Source organism: Microplitis demolitor, chromosome 10 (genome assembly GCF_026212275.2).
Source record: "Microplitis demolitor isolate Queensland-Clemson2020A chromosome 10, iyMicDemo2.1a, whole genome shotgun sequence".
NCBI classification, from domain to species: Eukaryota; Metazoa; Arthropoda; class Insecta; order Hymenoptera; family Braconidae; genus Microplitis; species Microplitis demolitor.
The window spans coordinates 4,876,250-4,889,369 of record NC_068554.1 but is presented as its reverse complement, the minus strand read 5'-3'; the positions used below and the strand labels follow the sequence as shown (position 1 = coordinate 4,889,369).

Here is a 13,120-nt window from a genome sequence, read left to right as displayed (position 1 = left end):
TCCCTGATAACACGAGTTGATCGAGAAAAAGTTGGTCATTCATTAGTTTCCGACCAACTTGACGACAAGTTATCGACAACTTCAGCTTTTGCAACTTTTGGCTACAAGTTACCGCCAACTTTCTCAGAAAGTTGGCGGCAGTATGGAGCCGCAACTGGAATGCAAGTTTCTGAGGAAATTGAAAGTAAACTTACCGTCAACTTATGATCACCAACTTTTGCAAGCAACTTTTGCCACCAACTTTCTCAGAAAATGTCCATCAACTATTGGAGGTACCAACTGTTGGCGATCAACTTGGTTCCAGTTGCGGCTGCAAGTTTCTCGTCAGTTTCTCGCCAACTTGGCTATCAGGGTTGCTATCAGGGCAATTTTTCAAATTATTTTGATAAATTAGAAAATCCCAGGTTTTTTGTGAGGAAAAATGGAAATTTCTTATCGACTGCTGATAAAAATAAAAATTAACTTTATCATCATACAATTTTATGATAGATAACAGTATTTATTAAACCTGCTGTTGATAAAAAAAAAACGTTATCAGGAATACCCTGATGGCCAAGTTGGCGAGAAACTGACGAGAAACTTGCAGCCGCAACTGGACACCAAGTTGACCGCCAACAGTTGGTACCTCCAATTGTTGATAGACATTTTCTGAGAAAGTTGGTGGCAAAAGTTGCTTGCAAAAGTTGGCAATCATAAGTTGACGGTAAGTTTCCTTTCAATTTTCTCAGAAACTTGCATTCCAGTTGCGGCTCCATACTGGCGCCAACTTGCTGAGAAAGTTGGCGGTAACTTGTAGCCAAAAGTTGCAAAAGCTGAAGTTGTCGATAACTGGTTGTCAAGTTAGTCGGAAACTAATGAATGACCAACTTTTTCACGATCAACTCGTGTTATCAGGGTAAAAAAAATAGAAAAAAATTTTTTAAAATAATAAACTTCAACTTTTATTATTTTTTTAATTTCTACCCGTGTAAAAAAAAAAATATCAAAAATGTTTGACGTTTCGAACTTCAAACTCGAGACAATTTCGAATTTTCGTAATATATAATTAACGAAATTTCGCAATGTTGTTTCCAATAAATTTATTCATTTCTTTCCAAATTTTTTAAATAACAAAATAAACTTACAATTCAAAATTTTCAAAAAATATTTGAGTCTTATCGGTATGAATATTCAAAATTTTCGATTTTTTTGAACTGTTGTAGTATCGAAGAAAATTGTACGAGTCTCAGAAATCACCAAAATTCACAATTTTTCAGTAATTTTTGTCGATGTGAAGTTTGAAAAATTTTTATTTTGACAACCCTTGAAAAATCGTAAATTCCCATCTTTTTATCTGACGAGATTTACTGCAATTCAAAATTTAATTTTTTTAAATTTCAAACAAGTTCGGAATCGTCTCAAATTTCGATGCTCAACACGTCTGACTTTTCCCGAACTGAGTCACAAAATATGCCATAAATTTATTTATGCCAAAAAATGAATTCATAAATAACCGTTAGATTCATCAGACTATTCATAATATATAAAAATATATACAATAAAAACACAAACACGAATAAAAATAATGATAATAAATAAGACATAGAGACTTGACGACAACGTAAAATAATTAAATAATTTTTGATAAAAATATCTAATGGTAATTTTATTACAAATTATAACAAAATGTACATCCGGTGGATCGCGTGCCACTTTATAATTATTCATTGTGTCTTGCATTATTATCCCTGAGTATTAAATTATTTACCCAGCTACGAAATCTTACAATTTTAGAATCTAATGTAATCAATCAATTTGCCGTCTGTTTAATACCAATAAACTTATTATGTTACTAACGGATATTGATTTCCATGGGTATTTTTATTTGCATTTCCGTAATAGGTACAACTAAGGAAGTGATTTATTATTCATAAAAAGTAAACTTCTATTCTTTCCCAATTACGAGAATTTTAAATTTATAAATTATTTTTATTTTTATTTTAATATTTTAAGTAGAATATAGTAAGTATGTTGTCAGACGTAATAGTCTTATTCAAAATAATGTATACATGTTTACGTGACTATTACTGACATGTTACACTCGCGACACATTTTTATTTTTAGATTTAATATTGCGTTTAGTTAATAAATTGTGCGTATAATTATTTTGTTTAAAAATAAATATGAATTTTAATAAAATTTAAAATATTTTGAATTTAATTATTAATTTATTAATTACAATTTTCTTAATTACAACTTACTAATTATTTTTTTGAATATAATAATTTTTAAAATTCATTGGAGTAAATTTGAAATAAATTTCAAGGTTTTGTAAAAAAAATAAAAACTGCGCTGCCGTAAAAATATTTAAATAATAATTTTATATTTTTTTTATTAACGAAATACTTATAATTAATTAACATATAATTAATGTAACTAATTAAGTGATTAAAAAAAATAAAAAGGATAAAGAAGTAAAAAATAAGACAACAAAATTAATAGTATATTGATTTAATTATATAAAAATTTAAATAAATAAAACAATGTTGCTTTGCATTGCATAGGAAAGAAAAATAAACGGCGGTTGTAATTTATAATAAATATCCGGTTTACTTTCCAAGAATAATTTTACGACCAGCGCCGATATTTTGCCCGGCTTGAGACGCGCCTTTGTTTGATCCAGCCTGTAATCCGACGATCGTTTGTCCAGCGCGTAAAGTTTCTTCAGAGAATTCGCGTTTGCATTCTTCAGATGGCTTGGGTCCTAGGTAAGGTCCTTTCCACTCAGGGTGTAAGTAAGTCTGCAAGCAAAATTTACATTTAATTTAATTGGGTAATTAATTTTATTACCTAATTAAAAGAGTAATTACTTACAGTACGGCCGAGAGCAAAAAGTGATGTCGTAACCTGAGCGATGTCTTTTTTTTCAAATAAATCTGAGGTCTGGAAAACATCAACGTCATGGACGCCGTACTGCTTCATGGCTTTTTGGAAGCTGCAATTAATTAAGTATAATAAATAATTAATTTTTTAAAAATAAATCAGTAATTAAAATAAAATTACTTGTTAATATTTTCCATCATTTTGAATTGACCGCCAGATGTATTGATTTTAGGAATAGATCCAGGTGCAAGTTTGTTCATAACTTCACAAAGTATTTGGCCATCACGAATTACGTCTTCGTATGCTTCACCAGCCGGGAATTTTTTACCGAGAATCGCTTCGATCCATTCCTGCGCTTCTTTTTCTTGTTGAGGATCACGTTTGGCCAGAGTCTAAATCACAAGAAAATTAAATTTATTTAAAAATTTATAAATAATTTAAACACTTTTACACGATAGTCGTACCTTGGCACGGACTTGACGTTCAAGAGCCATCTCGACTGTTTTTATTTAAATAAAATCTTAAAAGTTTAATTTGCTGGATGATCATCCACTATCAGGAGTTGACTGAAGTATTGAGATCAACAGCGAGTCACTTTTATACTTCTCAACATAAGCGCACCCACTAAGAATATTATAACACCGGATAAATAAAACGTCCATGTGAATTCTTATTCCGAGATATGTTTAAGTCATCATCTTCCCACCGTTTTCATACATTTAGAATTTTTCATTTCTAATTTTAGGAGTTTCTTCTTGACTATATATATGTATATGTATATATTTTTAAACAAGAAAGAGGGCTATTATAAATTGTATAAAGTCATTTTTATTAAGCTACAAATACGCCCTACATATGTATATATGACCATATATATGTTTTTTGTACATATTTTAAAATCAAAAAATACCGTACGGGAGCTGAGCTCGAGTTACGGAATTTTCAAAATTATTTTTAAAAAATTTAGTGTAAGAAATTTTTTACGTCGGCGCGCTCAAGGTCAAATATCTGTCTAAATATTAACGGTTATATGGGTCAGGCTATAAATGTGTGATCCAGTTGATCATGATGATGCCAGTGGCAATGAAGACAAAGCGCACGAGGTTTTAAATATCGTAGAAATGTCTGCTAAAAATTCGAGCTGTTGAGGGGATGAAAAGTTTGTTTTGTTGAGATTGTGTAATCTTTACGTATTTGAATTGTGTAATCTTTGAGTATTATTTTAAATTGTATGGAGAATATTTCCACTGGGTAGAAATCAACGCTGGCTTATGAGTCAATTTTAAATATACCCAACATCTGCGCGTTTTCTTTTACTCAAATAAATTTTAGTTTATTACTTTGTTGATAGATATATAAATCGGGGTAAAATGAGACATTTATTAGAAAAAAACAATTTTTTTTAGAAATTCTTAGTTACGGTTTGTAGACCAGGATAAGGAAAGTTGGACATCCTGGACTTGGTGGTCAATTTAAAATTTTTCATAATTTTTTTTCTTTAAATCAGATTGAGGTAATATGGGCCACGATTATAAAAATTTTTTTTTTTATTTAGAAATTCTTAATTAAGATTTATAGACCAGAATGGGGTAAGTTGGTCACCTCGGACGGCGGTCAATTTAAAAAGTTAAATAATTTTTTTTTAAAATCAGATTTTGAGGTAAAGTGGGCCACGATCATAAAAAAAACTTCAATTGCTCCTATTGATCATGTTGCCCCTATCAATTGCATTAAAAAAAAAAAAAATAATAATAATAATTAAACATTGAATATATTTAAAATATCATTTATTAATACTTAATAAAATATTTTAAATATGTTTAATTAATACTAAATATAATTTTCTCAATAAATTTTATTTTATAATTTTTAAAAGTTTACTTTAAACAATAAAAAAAATATTTAATAACAGTACAATAATTATATTCACTTAAACTCTTATTAATTAATTATATAACCATTATTATTTATAATAATAATAATAATTATATACCTCAATGTCAACAAAATTAATAATTGATAAAATCAATAATATTTATCTTATATACACTAAATAAATTTTCAAATTAATTTTAAACGCATCAATAGTCAATGATTAATATTTTATCATTAAATCTTTAAAATTAAATTCAAAACTCCAAAAATAATAAGTCTGTAATTAACTAAACAGTAATAAATTTTTTAATTAAATCTAATAAATAAATCATTTGAAGTAAAAATTAATAAAAATAATTTTATAATTTTAATTACTCTTATCATTATTATTATTGCTGCTATTAAGCGGTACAAGTTGCAAAGTATTACCGACTTTAATAGCCTTGAAAGTATCACCAGGTGATACACTAGTCGCCTGTATGCGCGTCAGCATGGCATAGCCAGAATTATTATTTAAATTAATCGTATTATCAATAACTTGCTGCTGATGGTGATCATGCTGCTGTACAACAAGAGGTTTAACGTCAGCAAATGAAAATTTAAAATCACTCCGCTTAATAGGTATCAATTTATTAGGATCTATTTTAGTCAAGTTAATAACTCTCGTTGGTTTTGTCTGACCAATTTTATATCGCGCGACTTTAGTAACTCTTGCGTTACTGCTATCAACATCCACAGCTTTGGGAACTAATATTTTTTTTATACTATTATTATTACTACTACTACTATTACTTGGAGAGTGCGGATCCTGAAGCGTCGAAATACTTCCGATCGGTATAAGTTTCATTATTTTATGAACAGGTTTAGTTGTAACGACTGTAGATATTAATTTTTTTGAATTTATTAACGGAGGAACTTTCAAAGTCTGGTATGCAGAATTTGAACTCTGCATTAGACTTTGATTATTTGTTTCATGCCCAAGTTCTAGGATTAAATCGTTTGGCTCAGTCTTGACATTTTGATTTATTGGTGACGGTAATGATGATAGCGCTAGTGTCTGATGCTCCGTTGTATGATTTTTTATACACGAATCCGACTTATAGCGGGTCAGTAATTTCGTACATGCCTTTGGTTTTAATTCTTCAGTAGAATTTAATTTTTCCAGCTCCATTTCAGCCACACGCAATATTGAATCGTCTAAACGTTCTAGTGATCGTGATTTATTATCAAGGTTTGGAAGACTGTTTGTCCGTGAAAATGATGCTGAGTCTAAAATTATAATTAATTAATTAAGTAATTGATAATAAGTGATTAAGATAAATAGATATTAAAATAATTTTACCAGCATCAAATAATTTTCTTTTGCGTAATTTACGCTTGTCTATGGTCGGAGTACTGTAACAATTTTGGATAAAGCTTTTGCAGTTTGAATTCGCGGATGTGTCGACATAACTATTGTGGGAATGTCCTGTCACACGTTTGTCTGGCGTTGACATTCCAATTGATGAATTATATATTTTACTAATTGGTGTGTCTGTAAAATAAATTTACTATTAATTGCTATTAATTCGGATCTTATTTAAGAAAGTAATAAAAATATTTTTTTACTTATTTATCAAATAATTAATCAATTTTAATTTGGCGACGCGTCGCTTATAAAAATTGACGTTCACTTTTTTTTTATTCAATGAATTTAACGCCGGATAAAAAAATAAATTGTAAATTTACGAGTTATCATTTGTTTGTTTTAATAAAAAATTTATAATTAATAATTGTAACTAAATATTTGTTTTTTTTGACAAAAAAATTGTCTAATTGATAATTAAATTAAATATTTATTGAGAAATAGAATAATCAATTGCTAGATAATTATTTAATAGATGAAGTAAATAAAAAAAAATATTTACCAGCATCAAATGACTCCGTAGACTCAACATCAGGCCCAAAATATTTAAAAATAGGTTTTTTTAACGATCGATCGAACAAATAAATTTTTTTAATCAGTCCGATGGCCGTCAAAACGTTGGCGATGTCATACAATCTGCGTACTTTAGTTTTAAACCGCGATCTCGAACCATTGTCTGTCATCATTTCTGATTGGTTATCCGTATTATCAAGTATCAGAACTTTAGCCGCTATTTCTAAATTAATAACTCCATTCTAAATAAAAAAAATATTTAATCATAAGTATCAGAAAATTGTGTTCTGTTAAATTTGACTCAGGACAAAATAATCCTAAATATAATTGCGGGAAAACAATAAAATTTGAATTTATTAATAAAGCACGTGTTTTTTTAATAAATAAACAATTCTTTAGCTCTAGTATTTTCTAAATTTAGTAATGGCGCGAAAAATTAAAGTTTAAAAAATTATTTGTTTCCAGTGAAAAATAAAATTTAGTAATGAAATTTACAGTAGGCTGAATATTGTAAAAATAATTGGCGAGTATAAATCTAACTTTGATTTTTTTTAATAAAACCAAAGATTAAAAGCTCGAAGATTAAAAAATTACTGAGATAAATGAGGGAAATTTAGTGTTCATAGAATGTCTGGAATCTGAGTGATAATAAGTGGAGGAGACTCTTTTTCCAAGTCTCTTTATTTCCTAACGGTAGTGTTTAGTCTACAGAGGTATGGATTCGTGATGGCTATGGTTAGATACCACTCGCAATGACAATTTTTGATTATACTTCCGGTTAGTTTCCATCCTCAGACACTCGATTATATTTTTCGATTAAGAATGTCATCTAGAGAGGAAGTAGGAGCACCCGCAGTACGTGTTTACCTGAAATAGATGAGGAAACAGACTCCCGTAATACGGAAGTGGACTTCAGTACCTTTACACTAATTTGTTTTTTAAATAATAATTTATATTTGCGGTTATTTTGTCCTCAGATAATTAGTTACCGTAAAAAAAAAAATACCTTCATAGAAACTAAAAACAACATGACAAATTTCTGACACATTGCACCGAGACTCTTGTCTTCCTTGATAGCCGTATCACTGCAATAAGTTTCTTCATCAACAGGTTCTTCCAGTGACATCGTCAACTCATCGCAGGTCTCATCATTGTCATTAGTATAAGCCCGGTAATTTTTCTGTATATCCTGGATCTGTTCTCTGAGACCGAGTCTTATTGCCGTGGACTTTAATTTGACAAGCGTCGATGTCAAGTTACTCTGTCCGTGCCACAGGTAACGATTTTTTCCAGCTTTTGAAGCCATGTCCAAGCTCTCCAACACATTTATAATGTCATAGATACGTCGTTTCTCGGTACCCAAGTCTTTAGCCGTTTTGTCGAGTGATATTTCGCGGGTCTCATGGTCTAAATTTAGCGGGTACATATTTAAAAACCTATGAAATATGTTAATTATTAATTAATCATCTAAATAATAGAATAAATAAATTAACTCACTTATTACACAGCAGTCCCAGTGACTTTTGTTTTCTTGGCAATAATTTAAGTCCATTTCCTAGGGATCCTGATGCGATTGGAGACTCACTGATATTATTGCTGTTATTATTATTGTTATTATTACTAGTATTATGTTGTGTTTTATTAACACAATAATTATTATCAGCAACACTCTTTAAATTGGATGCTAGTGATGTCAATAATCTCAGATTTGCTGTTGGTGAAATTGGTTCTGATTTTGTATTGCTTAATTCCCCAAGAATTTTTCTTTCTGGAGTACGGTTTCCAATCTCCATTTTTTTATATTTTTCAAAATTTACTCAGTAAATTAAATCACTTTTTTCAATCATTATTTCAACATTTAATTCATTTTTTCACTTAACCTAAAACTTCATTAGTTTCATTTTTTTAAATTTTATATAAATAATTTATTGACTTAAAACAATATAGCAGATTAATAATTTATGTAATAATTTTTTTTTTAATTTTCATTACTTGTAAAATAGTTTTGTTTATTTATTTTTTGAAATTTAACGTATTGTGCAAAAAAAATATGGTTAAATATTTTTATTCCCGCCGATTTACTACTGCTGCAGTCATCAAAATTTTTTTTTACTACAGTTTAATTTACATACCATAGTACAGTATGTGAAACTCCTATGGTAAATTTCTGTAAGTGGTCGGTCAAGCATAGGAACGACAGATGGCGCTGCGCGCGCTTTCTTTTTTTTCTTCTGGCGACTAACTTCATTCTGTACATCTTTTGTGCAGGCGCAGAAAAGTGGAGTTCGAATGGCAGGGCAGACGTCTATTACGCAGATTCTGATACGAATAATTACCAGGAAACCAGAGTTTCAGCTCAGACGAATGTCCATCCGTACGTGCCTTTTTTTTTGTTTTGTTATTTTAATTTATTTCAAATTTCAATTGTCTAATGTCTGCTACACTCATACTCATTTAAACATGAGTGTGAATGTAGCATGATTCTGAAGTTAACAGACAATTAACAATTTTCGTATTTTCTTTTTCAACGAATAAATGACAAAAAAAAAAAATATTCGTGTGTAGGAAATTTAAAATACTATTAGTGAATTTTTTTAAAATATTTTATTAGACGTCAACTAACTCCAGTATCATAAATGTAGCTGACAATTGTCAATTTTTTAAATTCGAGAATAAATGAATAAAATGTGAGTAGAGTTAAAATTTAAAAATGTATATTTAGGATGAGAGTGAATGCAGCAGGAATAAGACAATTTTTAAATCACATATAAAAAGATTAAACAATTAAATTTATTAATTGAAAAAAAAATGCATGTACTGATTATAGAATTTTCCAAAAGTCCATTTAAAAAATTTTCTTTTTTCTAAATTTTTGCGTGAAACACTCGCGTGTTTTTTTTTTTTAATATTTTAAATATTTCTATCATATTCTGCCGCCATTTTATTTTGATATACGATTTTAAATTTTCTCCCATTTCTAATAAGTTATTTTTCGAATATTTAAATTTACCGCGCAAGTAATAAGAATAATTAATAAATTATTAACGAAAATAAAAAATTTCGAGTATAATTTTTAGTCTAATTAATATAATTATTGACACAAATTTTAATAAAATTATTAAATTTCAATTTTTTAATTTCGCGCTAAGATGGCGCTACTGCGCGTTGCTGAATTCAACGTTCACATTTTTACTAGAGTGGGGGTAGTCGAATGACTGGAAAATCGATTGCTTTGTATCCAACTGGCGGTCGAATAGCGTCAGTCAGTATCATCGACAACGGTCGTAATTGTCCAGATCCTTTTTTACGTTTAAATTGAAACACAGTATTCTAGTTAATTCGCGGAATTGTCCGTAAAAATTATTGCTTATAGTCAGTGTTTAATTAAAAAGTGTAGTGCTTGTAAAATTTAAATTGTGCAAAGTGTCTGTGGTGTCATTGAGTGTTGAGTGTTCAGTGCCAGTGTAAAGTGTTGCTGATGGCTGATGCTGATATCTTCCAAGTTCCTGATCCAAATCATCTGGCATCGTCTGGTGCGGAAATAGCAGTTAAGTGACGTTTTTTAGCTGCAATACACTTGGAGCAATTTAATTCAAATCTCCAAGTGTATTAGGACACCCTTCTGCATATTATTTCTCCACCAAGGTTTGTTTAAACACTTAAGTGTTTTTTTTAATTTATTAATATTTTTCTATCATATTCTGTCACCATTTTATTCTTAATTTCTAATTATTTACTTTTCAAATATTTAAATTAATCGTCAAGTAATAAGAATAACTAATAGGTAATAATTTAGGTAATTGTGTTCATTATTTCAATTAATTTATTTAATTATTTCAAATTTGAAATTTGAAATTCACGGTTGGTAAAGACATTAGCCGATCTATCAACGGGAACTATTTCCGACATTTTGTGGTGCATGCGCAGCTATAAGCGCGCACGCACTCTTTATGCGCACACTTTTCTCAAGCGTCAGTATTTTTATAAAAAAAAATTTCTGGAAATTTAAACTAATTAGCATTTTCTTAAGATTACAATTTCTTTTGTATCACATATATGCATCATAAACATCCGCCTAATTATTATCTGTCCCCTGATTCGTTGATTTCTATAACAAAATTTAATGGTGGCGCCACATTCTCTCTGCGTCTCCCGCCACTGCCGCTCACTATCGAAGATTCGAGAGTCGAATCCGGTTTTGCGGCCTCAGTTTCCCATCTTTAAAGCCGCCATTTCATTGTCGTAAGCCGGTCAGCGTTTGTCGTTGATGGATCAAAACAAACAGTTCAAGTTTATTTTAGTTGACATTCGTCTAAAACAATAAATCCGCAAATAAAAACAATTATTTTCATATATAAATAACAGAACATCAAAACAGGAATAATGAGTCGACGTAAGCGAGCAAAGGTTCGTATTGTCAGTGGGTTTTAAGTGATAAATAACAAAATTAATTAGTTGTTTATGTGAAACTAATATAAATTTTAGGTTGAGTACAGAGAAATGGAAGAAAAATATAATCAAGTTGAAGATGAAAATGCATCTGATACATCTGAGAAATCCAAAACAGGACTTGGTACCCCGGAGAAAAAAAATTTAAACGAGACACCGAAAATAACTGAGCCTATAGCTGCTCCAGTGGCTGCTCCGGCACAGCCAGCTCCTAAAGTTGAAGTAAAAGATGATGATGAGCAGGACAGCGATCACGAAGATCCTCATGGTAATTTTTTTTAACTCCATCGTAAAATCAATTTATTGATTTCTTAATTAATTAAGTAATTAATTAATTAATTGTCTAGTCAAAGAACTTTTAAATGGACTAGAAGGTGCCGCATTCCAAAGTCGCTTGCCATTTGATAAATTAACATCAACTGAAGCTGTATGTTTTCCTGATGTCTCTTCAGGTCCACCACAGACTCAGAAAGTTTTTCTCCATATCAGAAATCGCTTGGTAATTAAATAAATATCAATAATTAGCAAATCTCCAGTAATTGGGCAGCTAATTTGAGTGATTTATTTTTATTTTGTTTTTATTTTTAGCTTCAGCTGTGGTTGGAGAATGCAAAGCAGCAGTTGATTATCGAAAACGCTCTGCCGGCGATAGAAGCTCCTTACAACAGTGACCCGGTGCTCACTCGACGAATCCACGCTTTTCTTGAACGTCATGGTTTCATAAATTTCGGTGTCTTCAAACGATTGAAGCCGATACCGGAAAAAAAAATCGGGAAGGTTGTGATTATTGGTGCTGGTATCGCTGGACTCGCTGCTGCTCAGCAAATGCAGCAGTTTGGGATCGAAGTTGTCGTTCTGGAAGCTAGGGTGTGTTTTTTTTTATTTTTGTCAAGAGATTCTCGGTTTTTGGTAAATAATTTAAATAATGATTGCAGGATCGAGTGGGAGGAAGAATCGCGACATTCCGCAAAGGCTCATATATTGCTGATCTGGGTGCTATGGTTGTTACGGGGCTGGGTGGTAATCCTGTTACTACTCTGAGTAAACAGATTAGTATGGAGCTACATAAAATTAGGCAGAAGTGTCCTTTGTATGAAAGTGATGGCCAAACGGTAATTGTTTTAAACTATTAATTATTTTAAAAAAGTATTTTACTTGCGCGGGAAAAAATAAACTAAATAAATTGATCAGTAAAACTATCATTCTAAATAGTCATTTCATTTATATGACAGGTATTATATTTAGTGTTTTGAATTTCAAAATTTCCTATAATGACACTCAAGTTCCGAGTTATAATTTCGAACACTAATTTGTAAAGTAATTCCCTCTACTTTTTAAAAACATTCAAGTGTCATAACAAAATTAAAATTAAATTAATTAATTTAAATAAAAGTTGGAGCATTGAAAAAAAGGGATACGCAGTTACAATTTCGCCGAGATGTAAATTTAAAAAAATTATTTGCAGTGTACATCAATTAGAAGTTAAAGTTGAAAATAAATTTCAGTAAAATCTTTACGTCAGTTTTATAATTAGAATTTTCAAATTTTTTAGGCTAAAATTTATTCAACAAATTTCGTTTTAACTCCCAATTCATAAGAACTGCAAGTAGTTTTTTTTTTTTTTAAATGTATACCTCGGTGGTAATTGTAATTGCGTTGCCCCTTTTTTAATTAAGGTTTTAAATTTTTTTAAATTAATTATTACAATTTTAATTTGCCGACGATTGAGTCATTGCATATTTTTAAAAAGTGGGGGTCATTTGAGAATGCCCTTAAAGTTTTTTCTCTTCTGTATACAGACTTTAGTTTGAAGTTTAAATTATTAACTATAACTTAAAAATAAAAAATTTATAAAAATATTTTTATTACTTCTTAGGATAAAAATTATTGATGACTAGAATTAATTTCTAAAATTCATAAAATATATAACTAATATCTATGCTTATAAATTTATTTTTATAATTAAAAATCATGTATTCTGATATTAAATTAATTAAAAGAAATTAAAAATTTGAA

The 13,120-nt window shown here is 29.7% G+C and overlaps 3 protein-coding genes across 4 annotated transcripts in view; 1 reads left to right on the top strand and 2 right to left on the bottom strand.

Annotated features, from left to right (window-relative positions):
* Positions 1-2,343: 2,343 nt before the first annotated feature.
* Positions 2,344-3,487, bottom strand: LOC103580295 (muscle-specific protein 20). Its single transcript, XM_008561999.3, has 4 exons — positions 3,327-3,487; positions 3,043-3,254; positions 2,854-2,974; positions 2,344-2,780 (listed from the first exon to the last, which is right to left on the bottom strand). Exons 1-4 carry the CDS (start codon positions 3,354-3,356, stop codon positions 2,589-2,591), a joined length of 555 nt encoding a protein of 184 aa, XP_008560221.1. The 5' UTR covers positions 3,357-3,487; the 3' UTR covers positions 2,344-2,588.
* Positions 3,488-4,838: 1,351 nt separating this feature from the next.
* LOC103580294 (transcription factor E2F7) lies at positions 4,839-8,731 on the bottom strand. 2 transcript variants are annotated; one of them, XM_053742244.1, is made up of 6 exons: positions 8,648-8,731; positions 8,153-8,541; positions 7,662-8,091; positions 6,645-6,897; positions 6,080-6,271; positions 4,839-6,006 (listed from the first exon to the last, which is right to left on the bottom strand). In XM_053742244.1, the coding sequence occupies exons 2-6, from the start codon at positions 8,446-8,448 to the stop codon at positions 5,105-5,107; spliced, it is 2,073 nt and encodes a 690-aa protein (XP_053598219.1). In that variant the 5' UTR covers positions 8,449-8,541; positions 8,648-8,731; the 3' UTR covers positions 4,839-5,104. The 2 variants fall into 2 exon arrangements, with proteins under 2 accessions (XP_053598219.1, XP_008560220.1); XM_008561998.2 differs by having other exon boundaries at positions 8,153-8,725.
* Positions 8,732-10,864: 2,133 nt separating this feature from the next.
* LOC103580293 (lysine-specific histone demethylase 1A) overlaps positions 10,865-13,120 on the top strand; it is a 201,100-nt gene continuing 198,844 nt past the window's right edge. The window contains exons 1-5 of the mRNA XM_053742158.1: positions 10,865-11,062; positions 11,141-11,372; positions 11,452-11,603; positions 11,693-11,971; positions 12,040-12,216. Of these exons, the coding sequence (XP_053598133.1) occupies positions 11,039-11,062; positions 11,141-11,372; positions 11,452-11,603; positions 11,693-11,971; positions 12,040-12,216 (864 nt within the window). The 5' untranslated portion in view covers positions 10,865-11,038. The remainder of the gene's footprint in view (positions 11,063-11,140; positions 11,373-11,451; positions 11,604-11,692; positions 11,972-12,039; positions 12,217-13,120) is intronic.

What these genes read in the sequence shown, in the direction of transcription:
- LOC103580295 (XM_008561999.3), bottom strand. Translation starts at nt 3,356, where the DNA reads ATGGCTCTTGAACGTCAAGTCCGTGCCAAG. An exon ending in AACGTCAAGTCCGTGCCAAG is followed by an intron (nt 3,255 to 3,326) that starts GTACGACTATCG and finishes CTTGTGATTTAG; the next exon opens with ACTCTGGCCAAACGTGATCC. An exon ending in ATGATGGAAAATATTAACAA is followed by an intron (nt 2,975 to 3,042) that starts GTAATTTTATTT and finishes AATTAATTGCAG; the next exon opens with CTTCCAAAAAGCCATGAAGC.
- LOC103580294 (XM_053742244.1), bottom strand. Translation starts at nt 8,448, where the DNA reads ATGGAGATTGGAAACCGTACTCCAGAAAGAAAAATTCTTGGGGAATTA. An exon ending in CTGGGACTGCTGTGTAATAA is followed by an intron (nt 8,092 to 8,152) that starts GTGAGTTAATTT and finishes CATATTTCATAG; the next exon opens with GTTTTTAAATATGTACCCGC. An exon ending in AAGAAAATTATTTGATGCTG is followed by an intron (nt 6,007 to 6,079) that starts GTAAAATTATTT and finishes TTATAATTTTAG; the next exon opens with ACTCAGCATCATTTTCACGG.